Here is an 18722-nt window from a genome sequence, read left to right as displayed (position 1 = left end):
TTCCCTTGTATTTGTGAGTACCAGATTCAGGATATTTGCACCCCCTAGCAAGTGTGCAACCTTAACTATTCCAGTGTAATTTGATTTGAAAAAGTCAATGAATCTTTGAGCCTGCATGTTAAAGGTTGTCTATGCATTCCAGTTAATGGTGGAATAGTTTAAATCGCCCACGAATATGGTGTTGGGCTGAATTGTGATCGATTAAAGTACATGGTATGGCTATCCTTTGCCGTAGACTGGGAATCTATAATTAGCAAACATATGGTGTGGGATTTTACCCTGGGTTAGTTGATATGGAGTAGCTCAAGCATGTCCTGTTTAATCTTTGAGGTTTGCTTTTTATGTAGAACAGTGCACCTCCACCTCTTGTCCCTTGAGTGGTAGCTGGTCTAAATGTATGGAAGGCATTATAGCCTTGTACTGCCGGGATGCCTTCTGTGGCTTTAAACCATCTCCCAGTAACTGAACCTATATCCTCGCTCTCCAGGGTGAGGAGCGATCATGAGATTGTACCATAGTTTTTAATGGCCTTGTCAGCGCACGTGAGCAGTACCAAATGTCAGTGGAGAATGACCTAATTGCTCTCTTGCATGGAGAAACTTTTTTTATATTGCAGTGGAAAATGTAAGCGTTTGTGCTAGAAAGTAGAGGGTAAAATTTGGCATCACATTGCTTTTATTGCAGTTACTTGGGTTTAACTAGCTTGAGGTGGCAATTACTTTGCATTTTTCTGCTGCTTTTTTCATCTCTAGTAGGAAGGTATGTTTTAATTCATGAAGTGTAGTGTATTTTGTTTTCTTTGATTCAACAACTTTGTTAGCAATTCTTTCCCCGAGTCAGAGTAAAAACAAAATACGAAGGCAAGGGGAACACTACTACTGTATCTTTTTTTTTGGCCTCACATTAGAAGCTTGACCGTGTTTGTGTTTGAGAATTTTTTTGCACAGCCTGTGAGTTGGGAGCAGAAATTGCAAAGCAGTCATAAGAGCTTAGATATTTTGAGGAGTTGTAGTGGACCCTCAAATTCTCCTGAACTTGTGTTATGTACTTCTGTATAGATTGTGTTGGTGTTCATTTAGCTACGTTACTATCTGTTTGTGCTTTGAGTTCTGTGTCAGTCTGCTGTAAAGGTTTCAATACTCTCTTTACTGACTGTATCTTTCACTTGTAGTTTTATCGGGGATAATTAAAAAAAAAAATTAGTTTGGAGCCACGGAACGTTTTTAGTTCTGGGAGAAGGCTTCCTTAATCCCAAACACCCTAATTTAATAATCCTGCTATTAAAAGTTAAAGTTGGCATATAATTGTAGAGTACTGCAAGTAATGAGTCAAACAGAATGTCTGACATGCAGACGACTGCCGCAATTTCAGTTGCATAGTGTTTCACTGTTTTCTAAGCGCATCTTTGGAAGTAATACCTTTTGTTAAATGTATTGCATTGTAAAATTGGGCATTCTCATGCATTTTGTTTCTCTGCCCAGTTTTGGAATTTGCCCTCATATGACTGAAGATAACAAAGACCAACTACGAGGAAAGGACCTTCTCGTGGCATATTATGACGTAGACTACGAGAAAAATCCCAAAGGTTCAAATTACTGGAGAAACAGGTCAGTGATTTAGTGGGTTTTGATGTGGGGAGTGTGATAGTAGGTAATTTTTGAATAAGTTCAAGAAGAGGTGTGTGGGGGGGTTAAGGATAATTTGGAGAAGTTATCAAATGCAGTGCTGCAGTGTTTTGAGCATTTTTTTTTAAGCATGATTCATTTTAATTGAAAAACTTAAATGTAGCAGAAGTTATTCCTTCTCCTATACCTACTTTAATCCCGTTGAGGGTTGTGGGGAGTTGGCATTGGTTTGTCTTCAATTTGATTTGAGGATATACCATTTTACACATGTCCTGAGATAGCATTTTTCGTAAACTAATTTTCTGCTCTCCTTTTCTAGAGTTATGAAGGTTGCCAAGACCTTCCTAGATGAGGGGAAGAAGCTGAACTTTGCAGTGGCCAACCATAGAACTTCCAGTCATGAACTCTCAGAGTTTGGCATGGAGAGTGTATCTGGAGACATCCCTGTTGTGGCTATTCGTACAGCAAAGGGAGTTAAATATGTAATGCAAGAAGAATTCAGGTTGGTAAATCTGTCTGTAATAACACCTTTGTATTTTAGGTGTTTCATTTTATTCTTTTGATTTCTGATTATAGCTAAATCCTAAGTATGTGAAATTGAAAAGTCCTGATAAAGCAGTTGTGGCAATCCCACCATAACTCCAGATTCGGTGACTCATTTTTCTCAAGATGTCATTAACCAATTTTCATGGACTTTTAGAAAAAAAAATCTTATCCTTATTCAGGTGCATCCACTTGTGGTAGTGGTAAGACCTCAGGTAAGCAAATCTGGGTGTGCTTATCTGTCTTAGGCCAGGCAGAAAAGCATCTTTGTTTGGGAAGTTTGTTTATTGCAGTTTGGATTGAGTAAGTAATTAACACCTCCCAATTTTAGCTGGGGCTGTGCCAGTAAATGCTCTTTAGTGATCAGTGTACTACCCTGGTAAACTAAAATTTCAGGTGTGCACATTCCTGAATTTTACAGAATTAAGTACAATAGTGTTAACTATTTATTTTTGCAGTGGATTCTTTTTGGCTAGTGTTTTCCAGTACTTTAACTGTTTACTAAACCAGCTTTTAAATGATGTTCATTGAGCAGTTTATCACATAATCTTTTTTCATCCTATTTATCAGACATAAAGATAAAGAAGTGCCCAAGAGACTACGAAGACAAATGACCAAAGACATTAATGTAAAAGTTTATTTTTTGTCAAACATATTAAAAGGTGACTCGGATAAACATAACGTTGGACATGTTTTTAGTGTTTATTATCTTTAGTATACACTTTACTTAGATCATTGAAGTACTTCAGTACTTCTGGGCTGTCCTGCCCATTGTCTTTCCATGGTACCAAAGCTGTCTGTATGTCTGGCATGACCTCAGCCCATGGGCATATGGGTTTAGGATCATCTTAGTGTCTAGCCCCAGGAAAGTCTTGGAGAAGGTGTTGCTGGATAATGGAAAACCTGCCCAGGTAAAAGGGTGGGAATGCAACGGTCCCCTTTAGTCCACATAGAACTGTCAAGATAAAGATGGCGAAAGAAATGAGGGAAGCAATAACTACAACTGTCTGTAGGACATCTGCTGTTTATGGTAAGTTGTCCTTTCATATCACTGCAGTATTCACTGAAAGGGTCTCCTGCGAAGGATAGCCCGGCATACAGCCAGTATACCAAAGCCTTTAGATTTTATAAGCGCCATGCTTCACATGTAAGCTTCCCCATATAGGGCATAAAGGTGATGTATGTACGCAAATACTTAACTTTGATTTCCAAACGCGGTTATCGAACATTGGTCTGATGTGCTGGTTACCAAACCATATAAAGATAAGTATCCAGTCTGGTTTCTTTTATTTTTTATTCCATATTGCTTGTGTTTATATCATCAAAAAGGCAAAATGCTAGTGTGGGAGGTGAATTCCCCATAAAGACCATCAGAATCTGTTTTCTTTTTTGCATAGGTGCTTTCCATGACCATACACAGTACTGTTTATCAAGCGTTTCCCCTTAAGACCCTCTAGTCGCTCATCTTCCCATGTACCTTGAACGGTCATCTTCTAAGAAGGCCAAGAAATCTAGCCCTGATCCGGTTACTGTCCAACCTCCACCGAATGTTCTAGAAGCTAGTGAATGCCCTGAATAACATGTGCTTGCATCAACTTCCTCTACCGTGACACCATTGGAGGCTGACATGAGTCAGAGTTCTTGGAGTACTTCTGAGGCTTTGCAGACTTCGGTTCTGGGTGTTGAGAGGGGTCCATGGCTGATTATTTCCAAGGAGAGTTCCTCAAATCTTAGTCTGGGAAGGGATTCCTATAATCAACATTCAAAGTGTTGTAAAGGCAGATGTCCTGTTAAAGCAAGACTAAGCATATTACAAGTATTGCTAATCCCCAATGTGAATGGCAGGATTTTACTTGAGGCTTGTTTGATACCTTGATGGCCTTGAAGCCTCAAGGGATGTTGGTCCCTGCTCCTCCCTTGGTCTTCCACACCTGTTAAGGTAAGGGAACTGTATTCAGATGAGGACCTAGATTTTGGGGAGGAATCCTTTGCATACTTACAAATTCCTTCTCTAGACTATGCCTCAGAGGAGGAGGATTCTGAGTCTAGGTTTTCCTCTTGGAAGAATTATCTTTTGCAGACCTTGCTTCTGTTGTGCCTCTAGTTCCTGACTTTCAGCTGTTAAGAAAGCTGATTAGTTCTAAAGGTGCCTGAGGACTGTAAATTCTTGTTTGAGTCCTTATGCTGACACTTCTGTGGTTTGTCTCAATTATAAACCTTCTGAACTTTTGCCTCCTAAGCATCTTCCTTCTGATAAGGGTAGTAGAACTATGGAAAGGTTGGGTAAAAGTGTGTGTACTGCTGCTACCTTGTCATTTTGGGCTATTACCACACAACCAGGTATGTTTGTCTGACCTTTCTCAAGTAGCAAATTTGTGTCTGATCTGCCTGATCAAAAGGGAAAGCTTCAGGTCTTTCCCTGTCTGTCTACTTCCCAGGTCAGTTGTCACTCCATAAAGTGAAGTTACATTGCTGTGGATGTTTATTTCAGGGCTATTGTTTGGCATTGTGATGAGGAATAATGATTCTTAGCATTGTCTTCTGGTTTTTGCCTCGTATTAAAGTGAAACTTCTGGATGTTTCTCTGGATAATAAGTTCTTTTTGAGACAGCTGCTGCTGACCAATAAAGGTAAGGCCATACAGGAACCCAAGTATATTTTTGTGTCTCCTATATCCAACTTAGAGAGAGATTACCAATCTAATTCTGTCTTTGTAGGCACTCTTTCCAACCTCCCAAAGGTAAGAAAGTTTCCAGGCATATTCCACCCAAGTCCACTTTGAGTCCTACATCTCAGAAGCTTTATTTTTTGGACAAGCCTGTTTATATTTGACAGATACCCATATTTCTCCACCTTTCTCTGTCTCTCCTAAATTGGCAACATATCACCTTAGACTCTTGAAAGCTGTCCATCATGCATCGGGGTATTTCATGATATGGAACCCCCCCTTTTTTTTCCAGGCACTCAACAGCCTCTTCCAGACCAGCTCTTCTCTTCAGCTTGTTCCACTTACCCAATTGGGAAGAGGTTTTTACCCTTATTCCCGCTCTGTCGCTCGCCCGCTCTGTCGCTCGCCCGCTCGCTACATTAACATTAGTAGTAGTGTTTAGTATACTTGCTGAGAGACCAGATTGCTTGATGGTTAAGGTCTTCGTCTCCTATGTACAAGGTTTCGATCCTGACCTCCGACCAATGCCTGCTTGGAGTTTTGCATGTTCAACCTGTCTCTCTATGGGGTTTCTCCCATGTCCAAAAAACGTGCTGAGCATTTCCATCTCAAACTTACAAATGAGTGGAGCTGTGGGCAGCAGCACAGACTCTACATGGTGCCCTATAGGGGGAAGAGTTGTACAGACCAATCTCTTTGGGCATCTATGATGGTGCACAGTATCCTCAAGATAGGGCAACATGGATCAGACTGTGCCATGGCAGGGTTAACCACTCAAGTGTAAAATATACTCTAGGTGATTTAGTCATGTTGACTGTCATCAAAAATGGGCATGGGTAAATGTCCTTTTCTCATGTTGCAGTATTGTACTAGTGGGTTTACCCTTCTGATCAGCTTGTCCGGCCAGGTTTCCAAAGCTTTCAGTCCCACTTGGTGCATTGGATGTCGGACGTAGAAGCAGGTACATGGGCCATAAAGGTGACATCTGCACACATCAGTCTTTGGAACATTTCAGCTGCCAGCTGTATGCCAGGTGTTCCTGCTACACATGGACATCGGATCTGTTTTACATTAGTACCCCATTGGGGCCTTTTTTTTTTTTTCCCCAGTCCTTGTTTTTGATACTGTTCATGTCCAGTAAGAGTAAGTGCAACTGTGGTCATCAAATCCCCCACAAACACCCACAACCAGTGTCAATTTTGTTTAGGTAGGGAGCACAATTACAAAACTACGCTATCTGTAAATTGTACATCCTCAAGACCCTTCGCCGTTGCTTACAGGCTCTCTACTCGTACCTGGAAAACCAAAGCCTTGGATAGCGGTCTGTATGGAAACTGCCTCAGACGCTCCAACCTAACTGCCAAGGAAGGGGGCCAAATCCATGCAGCCTGTATTCAACTGCGCCTCCCTCTCCCACTCCTCATCCTGTAGCAGAGGTCAGCTTGAATGAGGGCTCTGCTTCCGCCACTGTAGATAAAGCAGGTACCTATCAGGAGGCCGCACAATCTAGAGCGGATGACATGTCCGCGGAGTATGTACTGGTGCCTTTTAAGACACCAGGTGAGGACCAGTATCTTCGTTGGGTGCTTTGGACCCGGCCTCCGCCACTGCTTTGATTTCTCCCAGACCTACTGCCGGCTAGGCTATCCAAGAAAAGGCAAAAGACCAGGCATATTTCTCCATCTCCAGAGACCTTACCTGACTGGCAGCCTTCAGCCAGAATTTTTGCAATGCCTTTCTGGCAGAGAACAGTCTTCCTCTGAGGACTCTCTATCCTATTCTTCCCAGATCTCATCCGCTCTGTGATGTGGATCGTTCGAAGAGGCCTCTCGAGCCTTGCTCCCCTGTGGAAGACCTTACCTTCGGAGACACTATTAGTCTGAGAGAACATTTTAAGTGGGAATGTTCAGGCATGTCTGAAGCACAGAAGATTTTATGAATTGATTCAGATGGAATCTTCTAATCCTTCTCCTATCCCACCTGTACAACCTGCCTTCCTAGATGCATTTACAGCTGCATCCATTAATCCTGATTCCCAACCTCCTGCCTCTCAAAGGGCAGACAGATTATATAGGGTCCCTGACTTGGATAAATTCCTGATCAAGTGCCCCCCCAGCAGACCCTGCCACTATTTCTATCTCTACAGACAAGGGCTTCTAAGCTACTCCCTACTACCATTGCCCTATCTGCAGATAAGGACAGCAAGGCCACAGAAAGATGGGAGAAAAAGATTTATGCCTCTTCTATCCTAGCCTTTAGGTGTACAAATTCCCAATCCCACATGACCAAGTACTTTCTGGCTCTTCTGGACAAAGCCTCCAAAGAGGTTAATGACATGCCTGACTGCTGCTAAATCATCCCTGTCTTCCTTGCTCGCCCTTGTCTCAAGTGAACAAGCACTCCCACAGGTGTGTATACGATGCGGCTGAGGCATCAGCCAGGTCGGCTGCATCCGTTCTCTGAAGGTATTCTTGGCTGCAGCCTCAACCTGATGACTTCAGAGTCAAGCTCCTGGATGCCCCCTTGGACCATTCGGCTCTTTGGTGCGAAGGTGTCTGATCTTTACAAGTCTTTCCAGCAAAAAGAGAAATAACTGCAAGATCTCAAACACCTCCTTGTATCTCCAATCCCAAAGTTCCAGAGATACTTCTCAGCTAAGACGCAATTTATAAGGAAAGCATCAAGGCCTTCTGCCCCCTCCAGGTCCAGAATGCCTCCCAGAAAACAACCTCTCCAGCCAGGTATTTCTCAGGCCTCTAGCCGGAGGCCTCCCTTTCCAGACAGGGCAGGCCGCGTCTAACTGCCTGCCTCCTACCAACACTCCCTTGTTCAGCTGTCTGTCGTGGTCTCCCGGCATGGTCCCCAATAGCAGACAAATGGGTCCTGTCCATTCTGAAGGAAGTACTTTATGACTTGCATCTCTCCACCTCCAAGACTGCATATCCCAACCCCTCCCAAATCCCAGTGGTCCCTCCTACTACAGGTCATAAACAAACAGCCTGTTTCTCCAGGGCACAATAGAACCAGCCACCCTAATGCTCAAGGCAAAGATTTCTATTCAAGAATCTTTCTTCCCAAAAAGGAAGGACCATGGAGACCCATCCTAGACCTCTCTCGCCTCAAACTTTTCTTAAAAGTTCCCACCTTCAGGATGCTCACCTTACCCACTCTGTTTCCCCTCATTCTCCCTCAGGCCTTCATGTTAACTTGGCATAAGAGGTTTACCTCCACGTCCGTATGAAGCCTTCCTCCAGGAAATACCTCAGATTCTCTGCAGGTTCCTCTCACATTCAGTTCATGCCTTTTGGGCTCTCCACAGCACCAAGGGTTTTCACGAAGTGCCTCGCCCTAGTTATTGCCTACTGCAGGACAAGGGGAATAAAAATATTCCTTTACCTAGATGACCTACTCATTCAAGCAGCAGACAGACCCTCCTGGCTCACACCAAGGATCTCCTCCACCTGCTGTAGTCTCTAGTGTTTCTGATGATTTATCCAAAGTCCCATCTCCATCCTACACAGGACATTGTCTTCCTGGGATGCAGGATCAGGATAGACATCAGCATGGCCTCCCTTCCAGAGGAAAAAGTGGTATCCCTTTCCCACCACTTTCAAGCTGCTCTTCACTCAAACAGCCCGGACTGCGACGGAGTTCATAAGACTCCTGAGGTACATGCCAGCTACTATCCCCATGTTGCCCCTAGTGAGGTTACACATGAGAAAGTTCCACTGGTACCTGTGCTCGGTGTGGACTCCACACACTCATCCTCTAGAGTTCAGGGTGCCTCTCCTCCCTTGTCTTCACCAGGAATTAAGATGGTGTCTGGCCCAAGTTGCCCAGAATCTGGGCATGCCCCTGCAAATGCTCTCTTTTCTAGATCATGCGCACAAATGTCTCAGACCTGGGCTGGGGAGCAACTCTGGGCACAGACAGTGCAAGGTTTGTGGACAGACGCAAACAGATGCACATGAACTTTAAGGAAATGACAGCAATACTCCTGACCCTGCAGGCCTTCCTACCTTACCTCCAGCAGGGCTTTCTAAAAATCTTCGCAGACAACATCACAGTCATGTGGTACTTAAGCAAGGAGGGACAAAGTCCTACCTCCTGTGCTGGCTATATCTACAGGTATGGGATCCAGCTATCTCTCATGGAGTTTCCTTCCAGGCAGCCTGCATTCCCTCCCAACACAACTCAGGCAGACTCTCTAAGCAAAACCACCTCAGCCAGCCACAAATTGATAATGTCAAGAGAGGTGTTCCTACATCTGGTCCACAAGTGAGGTATCCTGCAGATAGACCTGTTTGCTTCCTCCATAAATGGGCAACTCCAAAGCTATTGGTCCAGAACTCATGACCTGAAGGCAGTGCAAACAGCTTCTCAATGTCATGGAAGGGGAAGAAGTTCCTGTATTCCTCCCCTTTTCCCTCTGATGCAGAGGGTCCTACTGAAAATTCATCAGAACTCACAAAAAAGCTTGCTGGTGACTCCCTATTGGCCAAGGCAGCACTGGTTCCCTCTACTTCATCTGTCCAAGGGCAGTCACCACAAGTTACTCTTCAGTGGACCTACTCACACAGCACAAGGGTACACAGATACACCCACAGTGGCGGTCTCTGCATCTCTCTCTGGCGGTTAGGATTCTGATTCCTTTCAGACACCTGTACAACAAGAACATGCTTTCAGTCCTGTAGGAGGCCAGGAAACAAAACACAAAATCTTACCTTTCCAAGTGGAAAAGGTTGTCCTGGTGTCCCAAAAGATGGAGCCGTTGGACAGCGATGTGCCTCTGATTCTGCCCTACCTGTGAGCTCCTGAAGACAGGCTTGTCTTTTCTTTTTAAAAGTACATCTGTTTGCCATCTCTGCCTGCCTATGGAATCTCTGCTGGCTTCCATATTACCAGCCAAACTTTTCCTGAAGGGGGTTCTGCACTTAAGACCTCTCAGGAAACCATTCCCTCCTCCCTGGGATCTTAATTGTGCTAGAAAAACTCGTATTTCCACCCTTTGATCTGGCTGACAAGGCCGCCTTAGTTTTTTGCACGTGGAAAACAGTCCTGCTAGTAGCTTTGATGTCAGCCAGGAGGGACATTTGGTTTTCCATTTGGACAGGGTCACCCTGAGAAAAGTATTTCACCCCCAAGGTGGCCAACGACCTTACTTAAATCAGGCTGTCCACCTGCCTACCTTTTTCCCTAACCTGCAGGGAGATAGTGAGTGTGTTCTTAACTCCCTGGATGTCCACAGACCACTCTGATTCTATCTTCATAAAACAAAACCTTTCTGCAAATCGGACCAACTGTTTTATTCCTTTCAAACTAAGGCTCTGGGGAAAGCAGTGGGAAAACTGACCATTTCGACCTGGATAGCCAAGGTGATTTGCTACTCCCACCATGGCAAGACTTTCAGGCAATATCAAGGCCCCTCCACAAGAACAGTGGCCTCTTCTGGGACCTTTTTCAAAGGCCTGGGCACGAACTCTATTCTGGAGGCAGCCACCTGGTCCTTGGTGCACACCATCAGGCATTGCAAACTGGGCAACATCTGCAGAGCCAGGGCAGGATTTGCCAGGGCTATCCTGCATGGGTTCCTGGAGTCCTGTACCAGGCCACCCCACAACCCTTAGTGAGCTTTGGTACTTACCCATTAGTAGAATACTGTAACACTGGAATAGGACATGGGACAGTTGTGCAAGAACATACCATGACCATATATGTCCTCTTCCATGTTGCAGTATTCCTTCCCTCATACCATCCCCCTTTTTAACCTTGCACTTGCTCTACCTGGCTCAGGGACAGGCTATGTCCCTCAGAACTGGCTCCATCTGGGGGGGTGTAGTTGATTCTGAGGATTGGTGCGTGCAGACATCATCTTTATGGCCCACGTACCTGCATCTACGCCTGACATCTGCGCCAAGTGGGACTGAAAAAGCTTTAGAAACTGGCTGGACAAGCTGATTGGAAGAAAGGTAAACCCACTAGTAGAATACTGCAACATGGAAGAGAAATGCATCTATGGTTATGGTAAGTTCATGAACAACTTTTTTTTTACCTTTGATAAGTGGGTTGAGGATCTGGCCTACTATGACCCACACCAGGGGCCCTTGCTAATGTGGGAGTATATGTGCCCCTATTGGCCAGTGTGTACCTGCCATCAAGCCCAGCAGCCATAGGTCAGTAAGCTGCTGGCTGGTCAGTGTCTAGTTGCCCAGCCTGGGTTACTTGGGATAGCTCTGAGCAAAAGCTGGACATAAATCCAACCAACCTGCCAGACATGAACTGAGAATTGCTACGCTTAATGTAGGTTCACTGACAAGGAAGCAGCTTGGAAGATGATGCGGAGGAGGCTGGGCATCCTATGTATCCAAGAGACTAGATGGAAGGGGAGTGCAGCAAAGCCACTTGACTTGGGATCCATACTCTACTACTCTGGTGGAGGACAGCCTAGAAATGGTGTAGGATTTGTGGTGAGAGAGGCTTCAGAAGGCAGTGAAGGATCAGAATTAATGACAAGACTTTTGGCAATCCGACTGCAGTGTAATGATAGAGCAATATTCCTAATCTCAGCCTGTCCCCCCACAGCAGTGTTGTGATGGGGAGGAAAAGGGTGCATTTAGACAGCAGTTGCAGGATCTGCTAGATAAAGCAGGACAACATGAGTTGGTGTTCAAAATGGGTGACTTGAATGCACGTGTCTGGGCAGACAGATTAGGATAGGACAGCCTTGGTCCACATGTGTGGGGCAGCAGGAATAAAGGAGAAGCCATTCTAGAATTCTGTCTGGCAAATGGCTGAACCTGGAGGTTGACTGGAGAGAAAGTATAGCAGTTCAAGGAATTGCACCCCAAGAAGAGGAGGAAATGGGTGGAGTTGAAGAGTGGCAGTGCCTAAAAACAGTGTTAGTACTACACAAAAGATATGTTGTCGAGCCAGGTATGGAAGTAAGGTACATAAAGGAAGCTGGTGGTGGAATGCTGAAGTCCAGGAAGTCATCAAAAGAAAGGAGTGCAGGAAGAAGTGGGAGATGCAAAAGACTAACCAGGCTAGAAAGGACTACTGGTTGACTAACAAGCTAAGAAAGAAGTTGCAGTAACAAAGAATAGGGTGTCGGAGGCACTCTACCAGCTTCTGGAAAGTGACTCTGGTAAGGGGCACAAAGAAACTTTTATCAGGTTGCAAGGCAGACAGATAAAGAAGATAGTCGGGCACCCTTCATAAGGGATGCCAGCTATAACCTGCTTATCAGTCCACAGTACATCTGAGGCCGATGAGAGTATTTCCAGTAGCTTCTGAATGAAGAAAAACCACGCACAAGCTGTACTGCCCCAGAAACAGCCTACGATGAGAAAAGAGGAGCAGCCCACCTTAAAAGTAAGAACAGCACTAAGGAATATGAAGTCCGGAAAAGCAGCAAGCTCAGATGAGGTCGCAGTAGATATGAGAAAGATGCTGGGTGAGAAATGACTCCTGAGGGTACTAAGTGTTGGGAGAAAGGTGTATCCCAGATGACTGGTGAATAAACATGCTCGTGCCAGTGTACAAGAACAAAGGGGACATCCACAAAGGGACATCACAACTGTGGGCAGTATAGAGGCATCAGACTCCTACCACATTGCATGAAAGTTCTAGAGATGGTGATGAACAGGTCCACAGAGTAGTAGAACGTAAGATGGGAGGTGAGCAGTTCGGATTCAGATCAGGATGCAGCACAATTGACCCAATGTTTGCATTGAGACAGATACTTGAGAAGAAGCTAGAGATGAGAGTCCAACTGGGCATTCCTAGACTTGCAGAAAGCATATGGCGAGGCCCCAAGAAAGCTGATCTGGGCAGTACTGCGGTGGTTTGAAGTCCCAGAAACATTGGTAGAATTGGTGCAGGCTGTGTACAAGGACCCAGTGATTGAAGTATGAACAGTGTTCGGCCTCACAGAAGGTTCCCAGTTGGAGTGGTTGTACACTCAGATTCAGCTCTGAGCCCACTGCTATTATGGACTAAATTAGCAAACCAGTTGGAGGGGACATATCAACAAAGCTGCTGCATGCAGATGATGTGGCAGTACAGGCAGACTGAGCTAGAACTTCAGCAAAGGATAGGAGAATGGAATACAAATCTGAACGCACATGGAATGAAACTAAGCACATCTAAGTCTGTGGTAATGGCAGCAAATTGGGGAAATCAGAAACAACTGAGAATAGATGTAGTGAAGATAGTGGAACAGCTTCAATTATCTAGGAGGGGTGGTTGAGGAGAAGGGTAGTCTGAATGAAAAGGTCAAAGCTAGAATCGGGCTGCAGCCAACTGGCATAGTCTCTGGTGTAGTCTGACAGAAGAATGCCAAAGAAGCTGAAAAGTAAGGTGTACAAGACAGTGGTGCGACCAGTACTATATGGTACAGAAACCTGGGTAGTAAAGGCAGAACAATTGAAGCTAGAAATGGAAATTAAGTGCTTAAGAAAGGTGGTAGGATGCACACTGGGACAGACTAAATGAGGACATACGAGCAGAAGTCAAAGTAGCTCCATTTGCAGAAAAGATCAAAGATATTACGGTGGTTTGGGCACATGTGTAGAAAAGCAGAAGACAATCTAGTGAGGAAGATTTGGGACAGACTGGAAGAGGAGGAAGCAAGGGCTTGCAAAAAAGAGGTGGATGGATTGTGTGAAAGAAAATCTTGAGACAGTCTGTCATGAGTGCTGCACTGAATCAAGAGTTTGACAGTTAACACGATACCCTGACCCCATGTAGAAAAAAAATGGAGGAAAAGGGGGCTGGTTTACTTTTAGGGTAAATTGTTTACTAGTTTAGTCGCTAATTGTGTGCCCGTGCACGCATACATGCATGCTAGCACGTTTATACTTTTTTCCTTATGGCTGATGGTTAGGGATTGAAGTGCACAGTGTGGGCATAAGCTGCCCCCAACCCACACTTCATATGTGCATAGTGTTTTTAGGAGCAGCCAATTCGAATACTACTTGCCAAGGTTGCACTTCAGCATTAGTGCTTTACAGACTGCATGAAAAATTGATGGTTAAGGGACTACTTCATCCCTGGGCGCAGGGTCTGCTGTTCCTAGTTCTTCCTTTTCCACTTAATCTCCTAGAACCTACTAGAAGAAAGCCAGCTAGATACAGACAAAATGAAACCTATGAAAAGGTCAAAGGATACAGGGGTCTCGAGTCCTGTAGGAGGTTTGCAAATCCTTTCCAGTTGTCATAATTTGATCCTAAGGTGTCTAGGCTATCAGAGCCAACAGTCTTAGTGCCATATGTGGATGGTCCACAGTTGGACCTTTTCTGGATGAATCACAGTTCCTGGAAGCCTTTGGGTCTGTGTAATCTTCTCCTGGGTGGTACAGGCCATTGATCCAGTCCTTTATCTGATGGCTGGCTGGGCATGGAAGGACTCTGGTCTTGTGGAGCCCATCCTTAACCAGACTGAATTCTCTGCCCTCACAGACTGCAAACATTGGAGCAAGGGTCCTACAGCAGGTGCGATGGGTGTCGCAGTGGCCACAAAGAAGGAAGTAGCAGAAATCCTATGAGTTCTGTCCATCCTCCTAATAGTGTCTAAGGCGCGATGGACAGCTTTTTGGAAATTGACTTGAGTTTGTGACCTTTGCTGTCAGAGAACTGAATCGCCTAGCTGATGTCACCAGATTTAACAAACTTTTCAAGTCTCTCTTTGGGTATTACCAGGTGATGTCCAGAAGACTGTGGATTCCCACCTGTCCACCCTCCAGTCTTCATGAAAAGTAGCCATACAACATCTGTCTAATGCAGCTGATGGTACAGGTAGGCCTGTATGTACCAGAATTGTCATTCGCCAGCATGCTTTGCAGAAAGCTTCAGGACTCCTTTTATTAGCATCCCTTTTGATGGGGCCACTTATTCTGACTGAAAGTTAAAGATCACTGTCTAGGTGTTGGCAAGTCAGTAAGACCCTCTTCGGTAGACCTCTGCTTCTCCATGTCCTTAAGATTGTTATTCTAGGAATCTGCATGCTGGAAAGAGCATTTGATTCAGGAAATCAGTCCTTACCAGGAGACTCCGAGATAGCCCCCCCCCCCCCCGACAAAGGAGGAGGCTGTAATAATGGATGTCACACCAGAGGCGCAGGGGTGCACTACAGAATTGGGGCTTTCATGGATCTTTTTCCAAAGTCTTTTCATCGTCCTTGAAGGGTTGCCTAAATGGCAGCCTGGTGCTTATCTTTGCACCCACAACAAGCTTGGCAAAATATAACCACAGATTTGTGGGTGCTGAATATCTCCAAAGGTTATTCTATACCATTTTCCTTTTCCCTTGTCAAAAGGAAGAGTTCCTGACGTTCCCACCCAATCAAGAGATTTCCAAGCAACAGACCAGATAAAATCCGAAGTCTACTTATGGTTCCTTTTTAGTACCCAGAAAACAGGGGACCTTGAGTACATTTAGACCAGAGTCATTTGATTAAGTATCAGAGATAAAATTCTGTATGGTCACATTGCAGTTGATTTTGTTTCACTTGAGTCAGGATGGTTGGGTATTCTCAATGGACCTCAGAGGTACATATTATGTGACTATAGAGACCTCATTTGATGAGGTTCTCCATTTCTTTCTGGAAGCAAACTAGTATCAATTTAGAGCTCTACCCTTTGATTCGCCACAGCCCCCCCAGGTGTTTACCAAAGTGATGGCAGTGGTTGCAGTGCACTTGCATGTTGTATCTTTATTTTCCTTTATCTTGACTATTGGCTCCTCACAGCTAGAACTGACTCTCGTCCTAGCTTCTGGGACAGTTGGAGCAGAGTCGCTGTAGTGCAATAAGAATCTTAGCATCCCCCAGAACCGACTTGCACCCTCCCATATTAGATGCCACCTGGATACTATCTTGCAGATTGCTCTCCTTCCAGTGTCCACAGTTCTCTCTGCTTCTCACTGTCATGCAAGTTGTTCACCTTCCTGTCCTCCAAGGCTAATTCTTCAGCTGTTGGGTCTCATGGCATCCACAGTTCTCATTCTCCCTCTTGCCAATTACCTTGAGGGTCCTGTAATGGACTTTAGCAATACAGTTGTCTCCGACTCCATTCACTGTGTGGCAAAATAAAAATGACTTGGGTCTGCAGACTGCTTATCTTTGATACAGACAACTGTGATTAAACGGGAGGATATTCAAACAGGATTCCCAGTGGCAATTGTTAAAACAGATGCTTGCTTGTGTGGATGGAGCCATTTCAAAGGGAAGACTGTTCAGGTCCTGCATGGAGGTCAGTATTCACGTCAGTGTTCTGGGGATGAGGGCAGTTCTAGGCCTTTAGGACAATATCCCTAGAGGTGTCATGGACAGACATGCTGGTAGTCTGATTCATCAAAAAACAGGTGGAACCTGTGCTTGTCCTTTGTCATAAAGCCATGAGAGTCTGGCAGTGGGCAATGCCTTCATGTTGCTTTCTTGCAACAGTGCATGTCCCAGAGTTGTCCAGTGTTCTGGACAAATTGAAATTGTACAGGTCTATCCTAATGCCTCAGAAGTGGTCCTTCAAGTTAGCAGTGACAAACTACTTCAGTTGCTAGGGCCAACCTTGCTGCAATTCTTGAGTCTTGCCTAAACCACAATTGTAGCAGCAGCTCCTTAGCCTTGATCCCTCCACAAGGATTTTCAGAGAAGGATGTGGTCTACAAATACAACCCCCCCCCCCCCCGGGTCTCCTGTATGCCTTTTTCCTCCTTTGCCTCTAATGAACTAATTTTATACAGAAAGCAAGAAAGTGCAAGGCCAAGGTGATCTTAATTGTCTGTTTCTGACCTCCGAAGTCATGGTTCCCATTCCTGTGGCCTCTACAGTACATCCTCCCTGGAAACTGGACTAATTATCCAAATCTCTCGTCACGCCCATCCAGACTAACTCCCAGATCAGAAGCCCCACCCCCAGTGCTTCAGATATTTTCAGCCTCTTAAAAAGATGCCACTAACAAGGTTTGTCAGAGTAAATGGAAAGTATTTTCATTTGGGCTTTAGCCGAAGGTCTGGCCCTTTTTTCAGCACCTGTTACATCCGTGTTGGAACTTTTAACTGTCAAAGTAGAGTTGGCAGCTATTGCTAGATCTGAAGTAGTTAACTTCATCTCATCTGCAGCCTGTGGGTATTCGGATCTGTGCTGGCAACTTTTTTTTCTAGCATCTGCTCCAAGCTCCTCCCTTTACCCACAATGCACTACAATCTCCTACCTTCCTCCAGATTTGCCGTGCCAGTAGTGTGCATCGTGGTCTCCTTTGCTCTGAGCTCAGGGATAGCAAGTGTTAATAATTAGTCTGCGAGTTATTTCCCTTCCTCCCCTCCTCCCCTTTTAGTGTGTCGCTTGTTCGTCTGTTTAAAAAAGTTTTGTTAAACTTTGTAGAGTAGTTGCTAGGCCTGCCCTTCCCGTACCTGTTTGTGTGTGGTTTTCTAGTAGGTAGTGTTTTCCTTTTGGGTGCAGGACCATGGCTGATCAGCCAAAATCTGTGTTCAAGAAATGCAGTGTGTGGCCATAAGCTCTCCCCCGCTGATGGTCACACTGTGTGATTTGCTTGGTAGTAGCACATTTGTCCACTGAATGTGCTGTCTGTACCGGGTTCAATCCTAGGGCCCTCGGGGATCAGAAGGCCAAATTAATGGCCAAAGGCCTTCTCCCCGCATTCATGCTGGAATCTGCCACAGCCTCGGTACCTAGTGCTCAACCTCCCACCCAGACAGGGACTCAACCTCCCTCTTCTGGTGCTGGGCCTAATAAAGACAAATCTACAGTCAGCGCGGCTGACAAGGAAAAGGACAGAGAAAGGTGCAAAGAGGATAGGGACAAGAGAGAGGACAGACCTTGCAAGAGATCCCCGGACAGGGAGCTCGCTCTTAGTCTCCCTTCTAAGGCCATGAGGCCAATTTCTCCACGGCTCCAGTCTTTTCTCACTGGAGCCGTTGGAACATTCGGACCAGAGGCCTTCCTCCCAGTCATTGCTCAGACCAGCCAGATCAGAGTTGGCCTTTTCGCGATCGACTGAGTTTATCGGACTTGGGACATGGACAGGATGATGTGGAGATTCATTCAGACCAAATACAGATGGGAGTCTTACCAGGCCCCCCTCCCTCTGGAGGGGGGACTTCCATGCCCTTTCCGCCCCATCTCCTTCCCCGATCCATTCTTTTGGGCTCTTGGATCAGAGGATTTTTGGAGCTGGTAGCTCTGCGTCGACCGTTCCTCCAACCTCTACTCCAGCTGTTACCTTGAGTTCCTCTGATACAACTAGTTCGGATTAGAGTGACTACGGAGCTGTGGACAGGGAGTCGAACCAGAGGGAATGGATGCTTCAGCTCTGCCGTTTTCGGATCCGACCTGCTTTCTCGGACCTCAGTGTACCCTTGCTTTGGCTCCGGTCCCTGCTTCGGATCTGGGAAGGGAGTCTGCTGGGTGCCAAGGAGGTCTGCTCTACCTCGGCGTTCAAAGTGGTGGAGAGGGATGTTCTTCATCTCACATTGCTGCAGTCCTTACACTTGGGTAGTCCGCTGTCCTCGGTCGGCCCGAATATCAAAGTATAAGGCTGACGTCGGTCAAGGCGCATTTGACTGACATCAGGACGTCAGGGTACAAATGCGCATGACCGACGTCATATCCTCAGTCTTTTTTGCCGCATGGTCCGATGCAGAAGCAGCATTGCAAGTGCCGGTTGGCGTTCTGAAATTTTTCGATTTCAGAGTTTCAGACCGAGTCAAAGTTGGCTAAGTACCCCGTTGGGGAATATTTTAGTTTTTTCTTGCCTCAGTGGTTTACCGGATGTCAGAAAAAGTGAATAATTGTATTTCTTGTGGGAAACAGATACCGCATAGAGACTGTCATACTTTGTGTATTCCTTGTTTAGGGCCTGAGCACGACAT

At 45.5% G+C, this 18722-nt stretch overlaps 1 protein-coding gene across 1 annotated transcript in view; it reads left to right on the top strand.

The window, feature by feature from the left end:
• The window catches only part of PDIA3 (protein disulfide isomerase family A member 3), a 1140556-nt gene that overhangs the window by 482724 nt on the left and 639110 nt on the right, over positions 1-18722 (top strand). The window contains exons 7-8 of the mRNA XM_044077721.1: positions 1482-1607; positions 1945-2127. Of these exons, the coding sequence (XP_043933656.1) occupies positions 1482-1607; positions 1945-2127 (309 nt within the window). The remainder of the gene's footprint in view (positions 1-1481; positions 1608-1944; positions 2128-18722) is intronic.

Source organism: Protopterus annectens, chromosome 7.part0, assembly GCF_019279795.1.
Source record: "Protopterus annectens isolate FY-2018-M chromosome 7.part0, PAN1.0, whole genome shotgun sequence".
NCBI classification, from domain to species: Eukaryota; Metazoa; Chordata; order Ceratodontiformes; family Protopteridae; genus Protopterus; species Protopterus annectens.
This window is presented reverse-complemented; position numbering and strand designations above follow the sequence as displayed.